Source organism: Fulmarus glacialis, unplaced genomic scaffold (genome assembly GCF_000690835.1).
Source record: "Fulmarus glacialis isolate BGI_N327 unplaced genomic scaffold, ASM69083v1 scaffold70, whole genome shotgun sequence".
Classification (NCBI taxonomy): domain Eukaryota; kingdom Metazoa; phylum Chordata; class Aves; order Procellariiformes; family Procellariidae; genus Fulmarus; species Fulmarus glacialis.
Genome location: NW_009186871.1, coordinates 110,011 through 127,580, shown reverse-complemented (window position 1 = coordinate 127,580; position 17,570 = coordinate 110,011). Strand labels below are relative to the sequence as shown.

The following is a 17,570-nucleotide window of genomic DNA, read 5'->3' as shown; positions in this document are numbered from 1 at the left end:
TCCCTACATGGGCAATCCCAGAGATAAATTCAGAGACAAGAGAGGAAGTGAGGTGGCTCCTGTTCCTCTTGCATTTACTCTATATTAAGGCAAAGGAGTCTTAATTCACCCATGAAATAAGTCAGGAGCATAATTTATGAATGTAAACCACAAACTTCAGCCAGGACAGCTGCCCCAAATGAAGTGATTGCTCTTTGCCCTCTGGCACATACCCTAGCTTTTGCTGGTCACTTTAATCCTTTCCCTCTGAAGTCTTTTCACCTTGGTCGAGGCTTTTAGAGCAAGCGTGCTAATTCCAGTCTCCTGAATAATCATTACATAAATAATTGCATCTTACTTGCCAGATTTCCGTGAATATGCTCAAGCCAGATGACTGAAACTGAAAAAACAACTTAGAGGCATTTAACCAGTAGCTGAAAGCTTCCCACCGAAGCACCTTCTGCACCAACAGCCAAGAGTGCTCTGTGCATTTTTCCTGCTGGCCCCGATGCTGGTGCTGTCTCCCGGTCAGGTTTAAAATGTTGGTCTTGGCTGCTGTTGGAAGAAATTGTCACTGGAGGTTTCAGCCATGGTAGGAGACACAGGCTGAAATGCACACCAGCTCGGCCTCACCTCCTGCTGCGCACAGTGAGTGGTCATTAAACCATCTTTGTAGGGCACTGTGTTTCACACTCCCACCAAGAAAGACTGGACACACCTGCCCTGTGCACTTAACCTCCATAAGGCTTATTCCTCATCTTGCTTTTGAATTTATTTGGAGACCTCTTAATTAAATGGCATTTGGGGGTATGTGTATTTTTTTTAAAAAGACAACAACTAAACCAGGACAAACAGAGATGGTCGTGCTAATTTAATAATGCATTAAAACCCAGTTTATTTGCCTAAAGAGGGCAAATATCTACCCTGGCTTAAGGGCAGTGCTGCCGTGCATCCTTTCCACATGTGGAGCAGGCAGTGCCCGGCAGCACAGGCAGTGCCCACGCACGGCTCAGTCCCATGTACCCTCCTGCCCTGCTGTGCTCTCCTGAGCTGAAACACTTGCTTTAATATGCAGCTTGTTAATGAAAGTGTGTTAGCAATGCATGGGAATCCAATGTGAAATACAAAATACCTCGATATAAAACCATGACAGCAATTACTGGGTATGCATTGCTTTGTTTTCCATTCCAGCCCTGGCTCGTCAGACGCCCAGCACCGACCATCTCCCCCGCAGCAGCAGGGAGGGAGTGCAGTCCCTGCTGTCGGTGGATCAGACCTGATTTGGGGGCACAGCACTGTGGGGTTTGGGAGGAACAGTCTCAGCTTAGTATAGTCAGTCACTGATTTCCCTGGAGCTGGCATTGTGGATGTCACCCTAAATTTCCTCCAGTGGAAGCAGTCACGAACCATTGCGTACAGATATGCAATGCAGCTGCTAGCGGCGGGCACAGGGTTAAACTCTGCAAATGCAGGTAAAAAAATAACCTTGTTTTCCTTGGTCCTGTTGAAAGTCTTCTTGGGGGTGTCATGGGATGGGATATTTTAGTGTAGGAAACCTGAGTCTTTTCCCAGACCCCTCCCAAATGAATTTGTCCCAGCGCCTTCCCTCACCAGGGAAAGCACTGGGCAGATACCAAGCACCCCTGTAAGGGCAGAGTGAACCCCAGAGCACGACCAGATGTTGAGAGCTTCAGGGGAAGGTCTGGGACAGGTCCTCTGCTCCTGGGAGCACAGCGCAGCGTGCTGCTTCTAAGCAACAGGAGGCTGGAGGGACGTCTCCCTATCTACAGGTTCATGAATGTATGCAAGTGTCTCTGGATTTCTTTCTCCCAAACCACCCAGAATGATTTGTGTCATCACACAGGGGACAAATTGGTATTACCGAGGCTATGTTCGGAGGAGCTGGCAACACTGCACTCGAATAAAGTGTTTTTAAGCTTGTTAGCACTTGAGCAGGGTGGCACTTCAAGTCCTCTTTCACAGGTGACGTGGATTATATATAGTTCAAGTAGAGAATCAGCAAGTCATATTTCTCTTTTTACTTTTCAGTGACAGACAATTTAAAAGTCTTTATGGCATCCGATTTCAACTTGAATAGTTGTGGTTTAGGAAGCAAAACTCTTTACAGAATTGCTGTAATTGAAGCGTGAGGTTATTCATGCCTTGAACTGACAGTGAGCCTTGACACCTGATACAGTCGTCTTGTGTTCAGACCTCTTTCTTCCTCTGTCAGCAGATTATCTCCTCTGGCTACTTACACATTTTCCTCTCTCTTGCGCAGCCCCAAGCAGCCAAATACATCTAGGCTAATGGAAGTGTGAAGTTAATATAAGGAGGAACCTTATTACCTCTAAGTTGTTTTTCTTTCTAAGCTCTCACTTACCATGTCAGCATGTTCCTGTTCCCTCCCATTTTTCTTTTATTTCTCACCCTTTTGGAAAGATTCATTCCTAGGGAGGAATTACCTCTGGGGACACATGGAGCATGCTTCTTGCCTTTTGGCTGACTGACAGGTTAGATTTGATTAGTCACTTGCCCTTTACCTGGAAATAAATAGTATACAATGACAGAGTGGGACTATAGACTGGTGTGGAGTAACACCAATTAATAGTTATTAAGTATCCCTCATCTAAGCAATATTTAACTACATTAAAGACTGTACAGAAACTTTTGAAAAACAGCACAGATATCAGTCAATGAATATACACGTCAAGAAAACAAAACCCCATAATGAACAGTTGAATAATTTTCTTTCTCTAGTAGAGTCTTTTTCAGGCATTGCCAATATTATTTTTATTATAATTACTATAAATATTATGTAGGTTTTATACTTGAGTGTCCACATAGGGATGGATATGTTTTTAGATATGTTACATATTTTTAAAAGAGAAAAATCCAAATTCATAATCCTGTTCCATTAATCTTACCTGTCAGGTAGGAACATCACCAACAAAGAAAGTTCAATACAGAAAAGGCATGTTTTGCACTTCTTTCTAAAAGTGGCTTAGTTCATGCATAATTGCACTGCATTATTGTCATTTGTTCCATGAATAAAGCATAAATACAGAGAAAACCAAGCAGATAATACTAGTAAACTGACAGTAGCAAAACCCTTAATAATTCTCTGAAGCTGCACCTGCCGGTGCAGAACTCATGCATATGCCCATTGCAAAACTAATGCTAACGTGAGCATGTGCCGCAGGAAGCGGTGCCCTTACTGCGCGGCACTGTTGTCCCCAGGGTGCAGATCGCTCCTGCTAGGCAGCAGCAATAGTTGGCTCCTACTCTCCATTATCAAGCAAGGGATGATAGACACAGAAAGATGATGATCATTCAGCTGGCTGCTGGCTCTCTCCCCAAATCCCCTTTTTCTCACACGCATGCAGAGATCCAGTAAACGGTACACAGTTTGGTATTATTGGTATTATTTGGTATTTGTTTGCATTCAGACACATACTCGAGCTCCCTCTCTGCATGTGGTCCATGTTTCGAGAGTTTGCTCCTATCTGTCTCATAAAGGAATTCTGTGGTTGCCGTCGTCGTATCCCGGGCTGTTGCATAAACAGCATCTCTGAAATCCCAGTCCACTGCTAATGTAAGGTTTTTTTCTCACTGTCTGCAAAGAGCCCTCTCTTCCACCCTGCCAGCCTAGGGGAGGGATAGAAATGTACAAAATACCTTCTGTGCTTTAGGTGTGGCATTTCCTTGTATGTGCCCAGGAGCACGGTGAGCCACTTTTTCTTTCTAAAAACATGGAATTCCCACAATGAAACATGTTTGCAAAACATGTCTGTTCATGTGGGTTGGACCCAAAGCTGGCTGTGGGATGCCCTGCCATTTCGTCTGCTAGAGGAAGTCACCATATCTGGTCCTTTTAAAGACGCGTGGGCACAAGTTTATTTTGGAGATTGTTTGGTCCCCTTCTGACTTGTGTGTCCACATACACCCGTGAGGGAATTTGCAGAAATGTATGTAGTGATCGTGCTTTCTTGCATATTCATAACAATAAAGATTTAAGAAATACTTTAATTCATGCTTTTAAATAAGACTTAAGGTCTCAGCTTTCTTGCCTTTCTTTCCATCGTGCTGGGGCGATGTGATTGTTTTTATTTTACTCTGTACTCAGTATGGTCACTGGTCACGACAACGGATGAAGAAATGCTAAGGAAGAACAACGGCATGATGTTTTGCCGTATTTCACAGAAGTGTTGGAAATCCTAAAACAGTTTCCCTGGTACACATGGTAGGGATTACAACCAAAACCTCATGCTGGTAATGCCATCCCATCCCTGGCCAAAATACTGTTGCTACATGTAAAGCTCAGCTCCGGCTTTACATGTACCTCTGAAAGCCCAAGCAGCCAGAAAAAGCGATACAGCTCTCCTTCCCACAAGCAGAGGAAGAGTGCCCTTAAAACCCTAGGAGCATCAGGCGGCCATAGTTTTGCATTTCTGGACACATACATTAGTGTAAATAGAGCTCTTCTAAATGAGCAGGAAGCAAATTAGATCCCAGAGAAGTTTTTGTTTACTCCTACTTGTACTCTGACAGTTTGCAGATGGGTTTTACCTTAAGAATCCACCATATCTGAAAAATGTAATATTAGATGTGTTACTTCTGTTGTTCTTCCTTGTCAGTGTAACTGGCCTAGTAGCTAAGAAAAAAATTACATATTTTGACTTTTCTTTTTGGACCATTCCTTCCTGACATTTTCATAAGCAAGTGAGGCGTGATCCCTCAGAGAGGGCACACAGCTGGCTGAAAAATCACACTCATAAAGTTGCTTTCAATGTTTTACTGTTGAACGGAGAGGCTATTTCAAGGAGTTCATATGGATCTATCTTGAGCACATTAATGTTAATTATTTTCATTACTGACTTGGAGAAAGGATAAAGAACAGTATGAAGAGTGTGTATGAGTCTAGACAGATCTTGGAAGAACTTTGGCAGCAAGACATAAGACTTCAAAGGCAACACTGGCAAATACTAAAAGGTTTTGAAATCTCCAAGGTAAAACTGAAGTTTTGAAGTACTACACTTCTTAGAAAAGAGGAATGAAATGAGCAACTGGAAATAAAGAATAACTAGCACTGTTAGCATGACAGCTCTGTAAGAGAAAAACAAATCAAATTGCATTGTATGTCTTTCTGATTAAGAGAAAACAAGATGACGAGTCTTTCTCCATGGTACGTTAGCTGGTTTGTTAGTTGTAGGTCATTAATGGGAAATCATTATTCTTTAGACAAAACTGGTGAGACCAAAAGTAAGAAACTCTACATGCAGCTATAGGCATATCACTTCCTCAAAGATGGAGACAGATTGAGGCAGACCAGAGGAGACCAATGGTACATTGTTCAGAAAGTGAATGGCTAGAGGACAGGCAGTGTGAAGGTACTGGGCTTGTTAATTTGAGAAAAAGAGGGAAAAAAAGAGCATGATGATGATTTCCCAACAAAAAAAAAGGAGAAAGTGAACTACTTTGGTTTCTCTAGACAATGAGGGAAATAAAAAGAAAGAACAACTCAATTGGCAGCAAAACCCAATGCAGTATACCAAGAAATGTTGCAGGGTCTCCTTTTTTGGAGATGTTTGACAAAGGCCTGGAGCAGTGACCACACTGGTCTCTCCCTTTGTTTCCAGAGAGCATTTCTGGACACCCATTCAATCTCTACATTTCTATCAGTAGCATGTAACAGTACTGTCATTGCTATTGCCTATTGGATCGTGTGAATATTAATTTCACAGAGCAGCAGCTCTGCAACCATTTCTTCTGTTCTGCCCTGAGACAGACACGTTTTCTCAGGCAGACGGATGTGCTTAGCTTTGCGATATGCTTACTCTTACTCATGTCCTTCATTGAATCCCTGTGCTACCAACCTAGCCATTTTGGTTTAGGAACTTTTCTTTTGCTATGCACAGAAAAAATCCCTACAAATTATTCTATGAATTTAAAAGAGGGAAAAAAGAAGAGCACAGGAAGAAAGCAGAATGGGACTTCTGATTTGATCAGTCATGCATATAGATATACATATGCATATATAAATAAGTATACTACGTTATTTATTGTTGTCTTTTTTATGTTCACAGGGCTACAGCTACTCATAGGGGCCAAGTTATATTCAAGGATGCCTTAGCACAACAGCTGTGTGAACAGGGAGGTAAGAGCCACCATCATATTAAAAATATCTGGCACATGTGGTTTTCCATTGTACTTGCATGTTGGTGTAACTCATCATGAAAGCTATTTCGTAAAAAACGTAGTGTCAGGATCTTCTTTATATTTTTAAAACTGATAATTTCTTTTTCATACTTCCCATTAGCTCTCTGGGAAACCCTTCTGTCCTCTCTACTAAATGTTGGGGAATGTACAAAAGTGAATCTTATTACATTACACACGTACCTGAAATCAGCCTGTAACAACCAACATTTGTTTTTTGTCAAAACCGCAAGCTGAGTTTTAACTTAACTATAAGCAAAAAATGCAATATGCCTGTAGCAAAAGCTTCGTTTACCATCCAGCTCACATGTATCTTTGTGAAGAACCTGCCTTCCCATTTTGTGAAAGTAGGCCATCAAATTTTTGCCCATCACCTACAACATTTGATCATTTTTATAGCTAAACAAAATGTTTGACTTAAGCAAACTTTAAAAATCTAATTGTTTGCACAGCTTATCATATATATCCTTTTGATAAATAACCTAAAACCAAATATCCTGTTGTGAGCTGTTGTCTACAAACAGCACACTGCTTTGAACCTGCTGCACTGAAACAGTGCGGAGTAGAGAAAGTATCCATCATTTTTGGTATAGGAGAGAAAGGAATTTCTGTGAAAAGAGACAGTGAAACATGGGCCAACCAGTCTAAAATAAATATTTCATAATTATAAATGTGTTGTCATATTAACAAAGAAGAAAAAATCCCCCAAAATATGTTTTTTGGTGGCATTAGAGCTATAGGGCTTTTTTTTTCCTATGAGTTTGGGAGTATCTGTGCAATGGTTTTTGCAATAGGAAGCTGTTGAACATTATGTCAGGAGCATATACTGAGTTATTCGTGTAAGGTATGAATAGTACCTCCATGACAATGAGGGGAAATTATTTCAATTTTCAGTTTCGGTATTTGAGTTTTCAGTATTTTAATATTTTAATAGGAAGTAAGAAGGGGGATTCAGAGAGGTGACTGAAGATGTTAGCTAACAAGCTGGGAAGTTAGAATTAGTTGTATTTGTATATATGTCATACACACATACACACATATACATGTCTCATTCATATATATATGAATGAATTAGAAAAATGTAACACAGATGCTGGCAATCAGGAGGGAGTGTTATAATGATCTGGATGGAGGGTGATTCAGCTAGGCATGTATCATATTTTTACTGTGTGGAAGGAAAAACATCTGGAGAAGTTACCAAAGTGCATTTGGCATTCAGAACAGGAGATAAATTGTACCCCCATAATGTGGGTGTGGAAGAGTAGTGTTTTGGTGACTAGTATAGGGGGTTTGGGAACAGAAGTGCTGGCAGAAACACCATTTGGGATGTGCTAAGGAGGATGGTGAGGATACCTTGCACAGGCTACTCGCTGGATGGACACAAGTCAAGAGTGGAAAAGTCAATATGCAGAGTCATCAGCATAAAATGGTGAAAAGCCTCATAAGCAGATGAAACTCTCCAAAGCATGGCTGCGTAGCGAGCGCACCGTGGCCAAAGGCAGTCTGTGGTGGCCAGAACAGGTAAGGAAAGGAGAAGGAAGTAAAAGACATGTTGATGGCAGAGTGACAGAGAGCCAGAGAGCTGGCAGTGACCAGCACGATGAAAGCTATGTGCAAGCAAGCTGAAAGGAAATATACGGTTATCAGTGTCAGAACTGGCAGCAGGTCAAGGAGAATATAGGCAAAGCAACAAGGTTTCTCCCTGCTAGAAGAAAATACCTTGATAAGCAGAGACTAGTGAGTAGAAATACATCCATCCAGGCCTTGACAGTCCTTTCTGCAGACATGCTGTACTGGGATTTTTTAGTAGGAGAGTTGACAGCAGAAATTGTAATTCTTTCACCCTTCTCTGCTTTACATTTCTCCAATTTCTCCTAACCTCAAATCCCCATTTTAGCAATACTTACGCTGGTTAGGACAATAAGTCATTAGGGTACTGCCTGCTGTCCCTGAGTTCACAGGGACTCTGCAGGACTAGGAGAAAATGGGATTTGTGTATTGGTTGTGTGTGGAGAATAAAAGATGCTGAGACATGCCATCCCTGGGCCTTCGCTGGCTGCTCAGCCGTGACAGTCCCTTTGCCTTCTCCTCCCACCCAACCACTGATAGCCATGTCCTGCACCGCTTCCCTGAAAGGGCCTCCAGCTTCCCCACCTTGTCGCAGTCTCCTGCATCCTCATGATTTTTGTGTTACCTGTGATTTTCCCAGCAATTCTGTTTGCTTTATACAGTCACTTCAGAGACTTTGTGGATTTGTGTCCTCCAGAATATTTGATGTCATTGTGGTAACCCTGCAAACACCAGTTTTGACCTAGTCAAGGATCACCCAGAAGTACTGTTTTATGAGCAGTTCACAGTGTATGACAGCCATGTAGTCATCATATTTCCCTGCAGTATTGATGTGCAAGCTTCTCAGAGGTTCTCTTGGTCCTTCTCTGTCCTTTACTGTGTTCAGTTTTGGGCCCCTCACTACAAGAAGGACATTGAGGTGCTGGAGCGTGTCCAGAGAAGGGCAACGAAGCTGGTGAAGGGTCTAGAGAACAAGTCTTCTGAGGAGCGGCTGAGGGAACTGGGGCTGTTTAGCCTGGAGAAGAGGAGGCTGAGGGGAGACCTCATCGCGCTCTACAACTACCTGAAAGGAGGTTGTAGTGAGGTGGGGGTTGGTCTCTTCTCCCAAGTAACTAGCGATAGGACGAGAGGAAATGGCCTCAAGTTGCACCAGGGGAGGTTTAGACTGGATATTAGGAAAAATTTCTCCACCAAAAAGGTTGTCAGGCCTTGGAACAGGCTGCCCAGGGAAGTGGTAGAGTAACCATCCCTGGAGGTATTTAAAAGACCTGTAGACGTGGCGCTTAGGGACATGGTTTGGTGGTGGACTTGGCAGTGTTAGATTAACGGTTGGACTCGATGATCTTAAAGGTCTTTTCCAACCTAAATGATTCTATGATTATCTCAGATTTTTATCCTCACTACAACCTCTCTCCCCTTAGTTTCCTAGCTTGGCCACTGTTTTCCTGACCCAGCTAGTCAACCACCCATTTGCCCATTGCCCTTCCTCCCATCCGTTCCAGCACCAGGCTCTCCTCTGCTCTTTTGTTCTTATTTCTTCAGCAGACAAAGTGCATTGCATTAGCCCCTAACCAATGTGTACTATTACAGCTCTTATACTATTAGGATTAATTTTCCTATTCAAATAAAAGATGCTTTCTTTGAAGCAAACCTCGCTTCTTTCATTCCATGAAGACAATCAGAGTTTCATCAATACTATTAATGTAAACAAAGGATTCCTTCAGAAAGAATTAGTAAATTTATTTAGATGCAAATATCATATTAAGATATATGCAAAACAGCAAGGTATATTGATATAAATGAGGTTTTATGGTCTGTTTCTGGCCCTAAACATTACTATACTGAAATGCTGTAGTGAATGATGTGACATATTAGGTAAAGAAAATAAAACCACAGGGCAACTTCATAGGTTTATTACAGGATATCTTTTTAATAAGTATGTTCACTGGAGATGATATCAGACTTCATAATAACTAGTACAAAAGATATACATAAAGCAAGGAATCTCAGAAATCGTGTTCACTGTGGCTGTCCACTCTCAGATGTGCATTAGTAAATCCTAATAGAGTTAATGGGATTTGTGCAGTGAAAGGAAAGTGTAGTTCTTATTTTGAAGAGAATTAGAGGATGATAAAGGGCAGCCTTAAGGGATGGCAATGGCAAACAAGCAGCCCTATGTATAATGTAAATGGAATAAGGAATGATGCCATAGGCAAAGACACCAAGGAAAGTAAAATAATTGCTTGAAAAGCTGTGTGTTCAGCATATAATAAATATTTTAGGAAGCTAGAGAGATCTTTGAGAACTGATGTAAGCTTTAAAGTTTATAAGAATTTTACTGATATTGAAGAAAAGAGACATAAAGATTATCAGACAAAAGAGTTAATCCAGCACTAATAGGCAGGAAAACAAGAACTGTATAAGCCAACATAGAAAAGATAGATGTCTTATAAATACTTTTAAGGACAAATAAGGATGTTAATGACTGATTATATTCTTGCCATTAATTATATCTTTAATTAACAATATCTTTAACTTGTTGATCTAATAGCAAAATAAATGGAAAATAAGGTAAACTTATTATTGTGCAGATTGATTCATATTTATTCCTGGCTTGAATAGAACAAAAATCATACATTAATAAACAGTAGCATAATTAAAATGGAGTTGGCAAAACATCAGACCCGGCTGCATAGCACTGCAGACCTCAAAAGAGTTTAGGTCTGTATGAAAACAGCGATGCTGCTGGGAGGAACAGCTCGCAACGCAGGGATGGATGCAACCGGCACTCACGTCACACAACCCTGCCTGCCTTTGCTGCATCAAATAGTTTTAAAGAATTAAGGAGACTATGTTCCTGGTACACTATGTAACTTTGGACCAGTACTACAGTTCTTTGGAATAAGGACCATACTGGGAGATTTGTAATTTAGTTCTGACTGACTGAAGAAGAATCTCTGAACAGTAAAACCTAAGAGATGAAAAAGATGAAGGATGTTGTTCCCTCATAGCACAAAATCATTCCTTTCCGCATAGTTCCCAGAATTTTTTACAGTCTCATACTCAATGCCACAAATTATAGGATTGGTATTCCTTTCTTAAGAAACCACTCTATGGTCTGACAGATGTCCCCCTATGAAAGTAAATCCTAAGAATTGGCCCAGACTCTCTTTGATAGCTTCTGCCTGAATGTTTGTGGAAGACCTTTTAGGCCTATTTTGTACCTTGTAAATATGGATTTAAGAACACTCTGAAAAACAAATGCAAAACAGATTGCAGGCTCTCAGGCTTGACCAGAGCGGTATTTTACAGAACAGAAGACTGGAGTTCAGAACTGACATATTGTTCCTTGGCTTATGTGTCAGCAAGAATAATGCAGCAGCCCCCAGGCAACACACTGACTCTCTCTAGGGGGATGTTCAGCCTCTATCACTCAATAGCAATTTTGTTTACTAGTAGAGAGAAAGTATTGGCAGGAGTCTAAATAAAAGCATTCATTTTCTTTTTCATCTTCATCTAGCTGCTAATGACAAGGAGATTAGACTTTTTCATAATCTGCAAAATAGAATATACCTCGTCTCACATCTCGTTTGTGATGAATTGATGAGCAACAGCTAATGGCTGCTGGCTGTTGAACTCTGAGCACAGTGTTTGTCTGCGAGCATTTGAGCATTTGTGTTTCTGTAATTCACTTTTCCTTTATATTTTAAATAAAAGTCCAGGGTTCTGGGAAAAAAAAAGTCTATTTATTTTCCAGTGAGTTTTAGGAATGTTTACCTATGCTGTATTCCCTACCTATCCCTGTACACATGCTTGACCCCAGAGATCTATGGAATATGGGTGTCAATAGTACAAACTGACGTTGCTGGAACATGTGTTTAATTTGTATTATGTTAGCTCTTTTTTTCTGAATGGAGACTGGTTTTGCTTAACAGTTAGCCATTACTATGTTTAACAATTTTGATTCTTATTTTTCCACTGACATCAGGACCGTCACCAAATCTTGTTTCCCTCCTCATATTCCAGCTTCTCTACCTGAAGATGACATTCCCTTCCCACTTCCCTCGTATTTCCCTCCCTTCCAGTTTAACCAAAACAGGGCATATTTTTCTATTGATTTAACCTTTCAGTAGCCTTACTTCATCCATAGAAAATTTTAACCTTTTACTCCAAAAGATGCCTTCATTCTCCCTCATCCCATTGACACAGAGCCCCACAATGACCCCATTGACTTCTGAATTCCCCATTACTTTCCTCAAGTTTCTCACGCTTCCAGTTTGACTGTGGCCTTTCTCTCTCTGAATCACTTTGTATTGTGTACTTTCTTCTGTGCTTTTCCTTACCAAAGGGATTGCCTTGTCTTACAAGGCAAGCATCCTACATTTCCTTACATTTTCTCATATTGTATTTGCTCACGCCTTTTAGATTGTGAACTCTGTTGAGCTCGGTTTCCATTCTTTGCTTAGTACAATTAATCTCTTATAAAGCTCTGTATATACCCAGGGTGCTAGTTAAAAATCAAATAATAAATTCATTTACTTTACTTTTTTAAAAGGAAATTACATTCTTATTGAAGCTAAGATGTGTTTTGGAACTACACAAATACTGATTCTAAATTTAAAATCATCCAACCAAGTGCCTAAGGAACATCTAAGAAAGTGATCAAGGTTTAAAATATGAACTAAGATGGTCTTTTTTCCCCCTTGCAAGTATTATATAATTTTTTTTTTAATAGTAAATATGTTATATCTTTGCCTTGTATAGCTACTCTGCACCAAATAAATTTTTTTAGCTTTGTCATGTTGTGCAAGGAAACTCCATTTGACTTCAGCCACACTGTATGGCCTACTGTACAATCCATATTGTTTTAAAATAAGCAGTTCTATAAACTGATAAAAAAGGCAGATCTGAAAATATTTTAAAACTACTGCAGGTTTTTTTGTGCGATGTTCTGAATTTCTATTATTTTGCAGACCTTATCTACAACACTTGAAATCAACACAGTCCTGTTTTGCAATGAAATATAAAATGTAATACAGAAATTGTTCATAGGGAGATTAAAGTCTAGGTTTATCACTCATTAAATGGTATCTTCACAGTCTTTTGTCATATTCAGCTCTGGAATTTGAATTACAAATTAGATGAAGGAATACCTGAGGCAAAAATGCTTGGGCTTCTCAGATCCTGTGGAGATTTGGGAAACATAACCCCTCCTCAGCATAAAGTCTTTATTTGTAAGAACAAGCTTTTGTCCAACATTAAGTGTTTGCTTATTTCCACCTTTAGTTTTTTAAATGAGTGATCAGTAGCACTAGTATGTGTGTGCACAATTTCCTTCATTTCAGTCCATTGGTAAGCAGTTTTGGTTTGCAATACACTGTGCGTACAACTAAAGAGCTGTTTCAGGAAAAATTCTCAGATCCCAATTTTGTATTCTTTAACCACATAAACAGCTAGTAGTATAAAAAAAAGCTGAAGTCAAAGGAATTTGCAAATTTAAAGATTCCAAGTTTGTGCTATACCTGTGCCTTTTGGCTGAATGCTGAAATTTTGCATAACAACTTTAGAAAGTATCCTTAGTGATTGTGTGTATCCTGGGCTGAACTGCCTTCCACAGAAAGCCTCTTCCAAAGAGCGATGCCGAGCAACCTGGGATGAATGACAATCTAGTCTTTCGTTTTCATTGTCAGGTCTGAACTGCTCTCGTTGGAGAGGAAGGTCTCTTTCAATTGGGTTACTCTCAAGGGCTAAGGAAATTTGCGTGGCCAACTAATGAGTCTGGCCATGACGTGGCCTGACACGACCATCCTCCTCACAGATGAGCACTAGCAGAGTGGCTCTCAGCCACACGTGTCCTTGCAGTGGATCATCCCTTAGTGATGATCTGGAGCTAATGAAAAGGGGTAATGCAGAGCATCAGAGACAGAGGTCTTATTTTAGGCTTAACCTCTTACAGCATCAGGAGTGTTTCAAATCTCATGCCTACTTTTTGTAGTACAAAGAATGTACTACTTTTCCTACAGGTAAAATCCAGAACAGCTTGCATTGCTAAATCTGGGAAATAATTCAGTTAATCCAGGTTAATCCATTTCTTCTGTGCAAAGAGTTTTTAAAAGTTTTCTAGAGAAATTTATACATTCCTCCAAGGAAAAAAACAATGCCTGGGACTGCAAGGGACAAATGCAGTCTTTTCCCGTGAAGTATCCACCAGTGCAGCCCAGCGTTATCCTGGAGGCAGTGCCAAGCTTAATGTGCAATTGGAGTTGTATTGCTCCAGATTTTGTACCGTCGTGATGAGAGATCTTGGCCGTTGCTAGACTCATTATTGGCATTTTTGCTGGGGAAGACAAGATGGCATGATCAGTTTCCTGTCTAAAAAATGGAGCAAGTTAGCCGCATAAAGAAAAAAAGATTTCATATTTCTGCATGTCTGATTTCTATTCAGCATCAGACTCTTAAGAATGCCTTTGCTCTTCGCTGCAGTAAAGCTTCCAGTGGTTCTGTGGTCATTTTCAGTGTTGTCTATATATATATAAGGTTGCTGGATGGAGTAAGACCTGTCGGTCTCCCAAGTTGTAAGTCAGTTAAATCAAAGGTTTCTGTGTAAGCTAAATCCAAACTGCTTGCCATCCTTTTCTGGTCTGCAGATACCTCAGTTGTTTCTTGCTTAGTCGTCTTAATCACCAACTTCCCCATGAAATGTTGCCATTTCATTACAGAATGATTGCAAACCCAGTGTTTAAGGAGAAAGCAGGAAGAGAAAAACAAAATTCTTGAGATTTGTGTTGGACTTTCTATTCAAATGACTATGTGTGAGGGCTCTGCACAGATTGCTGCATTCGTTTTTATGTTTATTTTTAATCTATTTTTAATTTGTCAGATGTTATGACAGAAATTGCAGTACTTCAGTAATTTTTTGCAAATATGCTGAAGAAATCAGGACTTCTGGTACAATTTAGGTCAATGCCCAACAAGAAACACAGATTCATCAAAAGAATCCTGGCTTCAAAAATTCTCTTTTTTTGGTGTTCTATTTACCAAAGTACAAAATGCAGCTAGAAATATAGCTGCATGGACGAGGTACTGAGAGGCAAACAAGGTAGCTGCTCCCCAGGAGCTTGCTTCTATGCATCCTCTTTCTCTCTGTGAAAGAAGTGTAACTTACTTTGGATTTAAGATCGGGCAAGACTATGGATGTAGTAGCTACCATGGAGTATCCAACACACTGTGTAGCCACCTTCTAGAGTCCCCCATATTTCTTATGGAGCTGTGCCCTTTCACATACATTCTGTTTCCATTTGTTTAATTTTACATGGAGACTCCCGTTGCAAAGTATCAGGAGAAGTCTGCTTAATAAGGTTTTGTCATTTCACACACATGCCCCCATGCACAGTGTGTCTTTATGGTATTTTACTGTTTCTCAGAAGACAAAGGCTTACTGGAGAATTGATTCAGCAATGTATGTAAAAATGTGCTTTAAAATAAGTGTTTGATTCAGTGATTTGCTGAATCAATCCCTTGCTTGTTGCCTTAGAAAATTTTTTGGGGGGATTTTTTCTTCTAACAATATACCTAGTAAAATGTAAAAAGTGCAGTATAAAGGGTCAAAGTGTGGCATTTTTGTCTCCCCTAGAGTATTTTTTTTTGTTCAGCCTAATTTCCACTCTCGTAGTCAATCATTGAATTACTGAATCTTAATCCAAATTATTTCTGATAATATCTCATAATCCTAGACTAGAAGTGATCTTGCTGTACAACCATTTCTGTCTTTCATTTATTATTGATGCTTGTTTTAATTCGAGAGTATTTTTTTCTTTCCTATTATGTTTTTATAACTTTTACTGTGTATCACATTTTTCATAATTAAAATGTCGGGACTTAATAGAACATGTACTGTACAATTTGTTTTATGCTGAATCGATTTTTAATGCTGCAATTAAGCCCTGATCATGGAAGATATTCATGCATTGTGTGCTTTGTTCTCCACAGCTCCGACAGAAGCTCCCTTACATCCTCATCTAGGTAGGTGATTTGTCATTCTTATTACTAAAACTCAGAATCACTAACTTTATTATAATAAACAATCTGTAAGGTCATATGAAACTAGCTCTGGGGAGTTAAAATAAAAATGAGACTCATATAAAATGAATTGAATTATGTCTAATTCTGATTAGTTGTTTTTTCATTGTGATTTTTATTGCTGTCTATTTATTGCCTTCGAGCCCTTACAGTGCGAGTATATCATGCTGCAGAGCTTTTTTTCCTAGCTATGTATTAGAGCATCTGTTTCCATGAGGATCCATAACCCCCAGTGTGGGGGAGCACCGTCACACCGGTGCTGGGTCGCTGGGAGGAAGGTTTTGTCACAGGGGACCTCTGAGGCGCACCCAGGAGCAGGGCTCTGCTGCTCCTGCTCTCCAAGCCGGGCACGGAGCATGCAGCAGAGCTCCAGCCCTGCACCCACCAGCCCGCGTGTTGCCATTTGGTTAGTCTGGGACAGATTCTGGCACCCTTGCTCAGTTTGAATAGCAGGTGACAGTTACTTCATTCATGTAATGGAAGTATTTGTAAAGAAAGGTCTGTTTAACACAAATACAGCTGCCAAAATTTTGGGATTTGGTTTATTTTGGTCATCATACATAAATGACACCGCAAATCTAGGGGGAAAGATGGAGTCCAAAGCTTGCAGACCGATGGTTAGAAACATTTGCATAACAACTCACAGTTTATATTCCTTAAAAGAGCTGGCCTTTACTGCCAGCTCCACTGATAGCAGCAGAGAAATTCCAATGAGCTCATGGATTTTTGCTTATGAGTTATCAGAATGACCCCCATGACTATTAGAAGTGAAGTAGGATATCTCATCCCTCTTTGTGCCAGTGTTTCCAAAATCTCGATTTGGAGGGATTTTTTTCTGCATGTTCAGAACAACCAACAATTTGGAACAAAAGTTCTTAAAACATCTAGTATGTACTTGATGACTGCATCTTTTCACAGCCATCGCTCTTTGGTGATAGATTGGAAGAATTCTTGATTTTATGTGGTACTATGATCCAGAGTAAGCAAAAAAACCTGTAACTGAGAAAACCCTGCTTTTGTAACTAGCATACTCTAAAAAGCTGATTTCCTCATTTTACAATGCATTACTTCAGCTCTCGGTAAGGCAACACTTAGAACGCACCAGATGATTACACTGGATTTTTTTCATATAGTGCTTTCTTTTCTTTGTAGCTGAAATGCACAGTGACAGCATTATCCTACGAGATGACTTTGACTCTTACCATCAGCAAGAATTGAATCCTACCATGTGGTGAGTTTCAGACTTCTGCTTTCCTTTATAAGTATTTGAGCAAATTAAAACATTTTGGTTATTATAGTGAAGTATTTGTATTATATTAATTCCTAGATACCTCAGCTGACATTGGTGTAAGCTTATGTGTGTCTTTGCTCCATTGGGACCTAAATATATTAGTTTCTTAATTAACTGATTAATGAGTGACTGAGAAATTCTAAGCCCATTGAAGTGAATGACAAATTCTCATTGACTTCGAATTTTGAATTAATCCAAAAATAGAAAGGAGTAGAGCTGAGCTCAGTGAAAGTTTTCGTATGAAGATTTTGATTTCTTGAAATCATAGTTTTTCATGGAAAAGGTGATGAATTTCAATAATTAAACTTTGTTTTTTCAATTATTTTTTTTTATTTCATATTCATGTAGTGAACATTTCAGGTGAAGCTAACCATAGTAAAAACTCCTTCTAAACTGAAATCAAACATTTCCAGATCATTCAAAAGAAAAAATTAAC

The 17,570-nt window shown here is 39.8% G+C and overlaps 1 protein-coding gene across 1 annotated transcript in view; it reads left to right on the top strand.

The window, feature by feature from the left end:
• Window positions 1-5,144: 5,144 nt before the first annotated feature.
• LOC104073131 (reelin-like) overlaps window positions 5,145-17,570 on the top strand; it is a gene marked incomplete at its 3' end in the record, with an annotated part of 122,402 nt that continues 109,976 nt past the window's right edge. Inside the window, exons 1-4 of the mRNA XM_009572812.1 lie at window positions 5,145-5,164; window positions 6,066-6,136; window positions 15,754-15,786; window positions 16,996-17,074. Of these exons, the coding sequence (XP_009571107.1) occupies window positions 5,145-5,164; window positions 6,066-6,136; window positions 15,754-15,786; window positions 16,996-17,074 (203 nt within the window). The remainder of the gene's footprint in view (window positions 5,165-6,065; window positions 6,137-15,753; window positions 15,787-16,995; window positions 17,075-17,570) is intronic.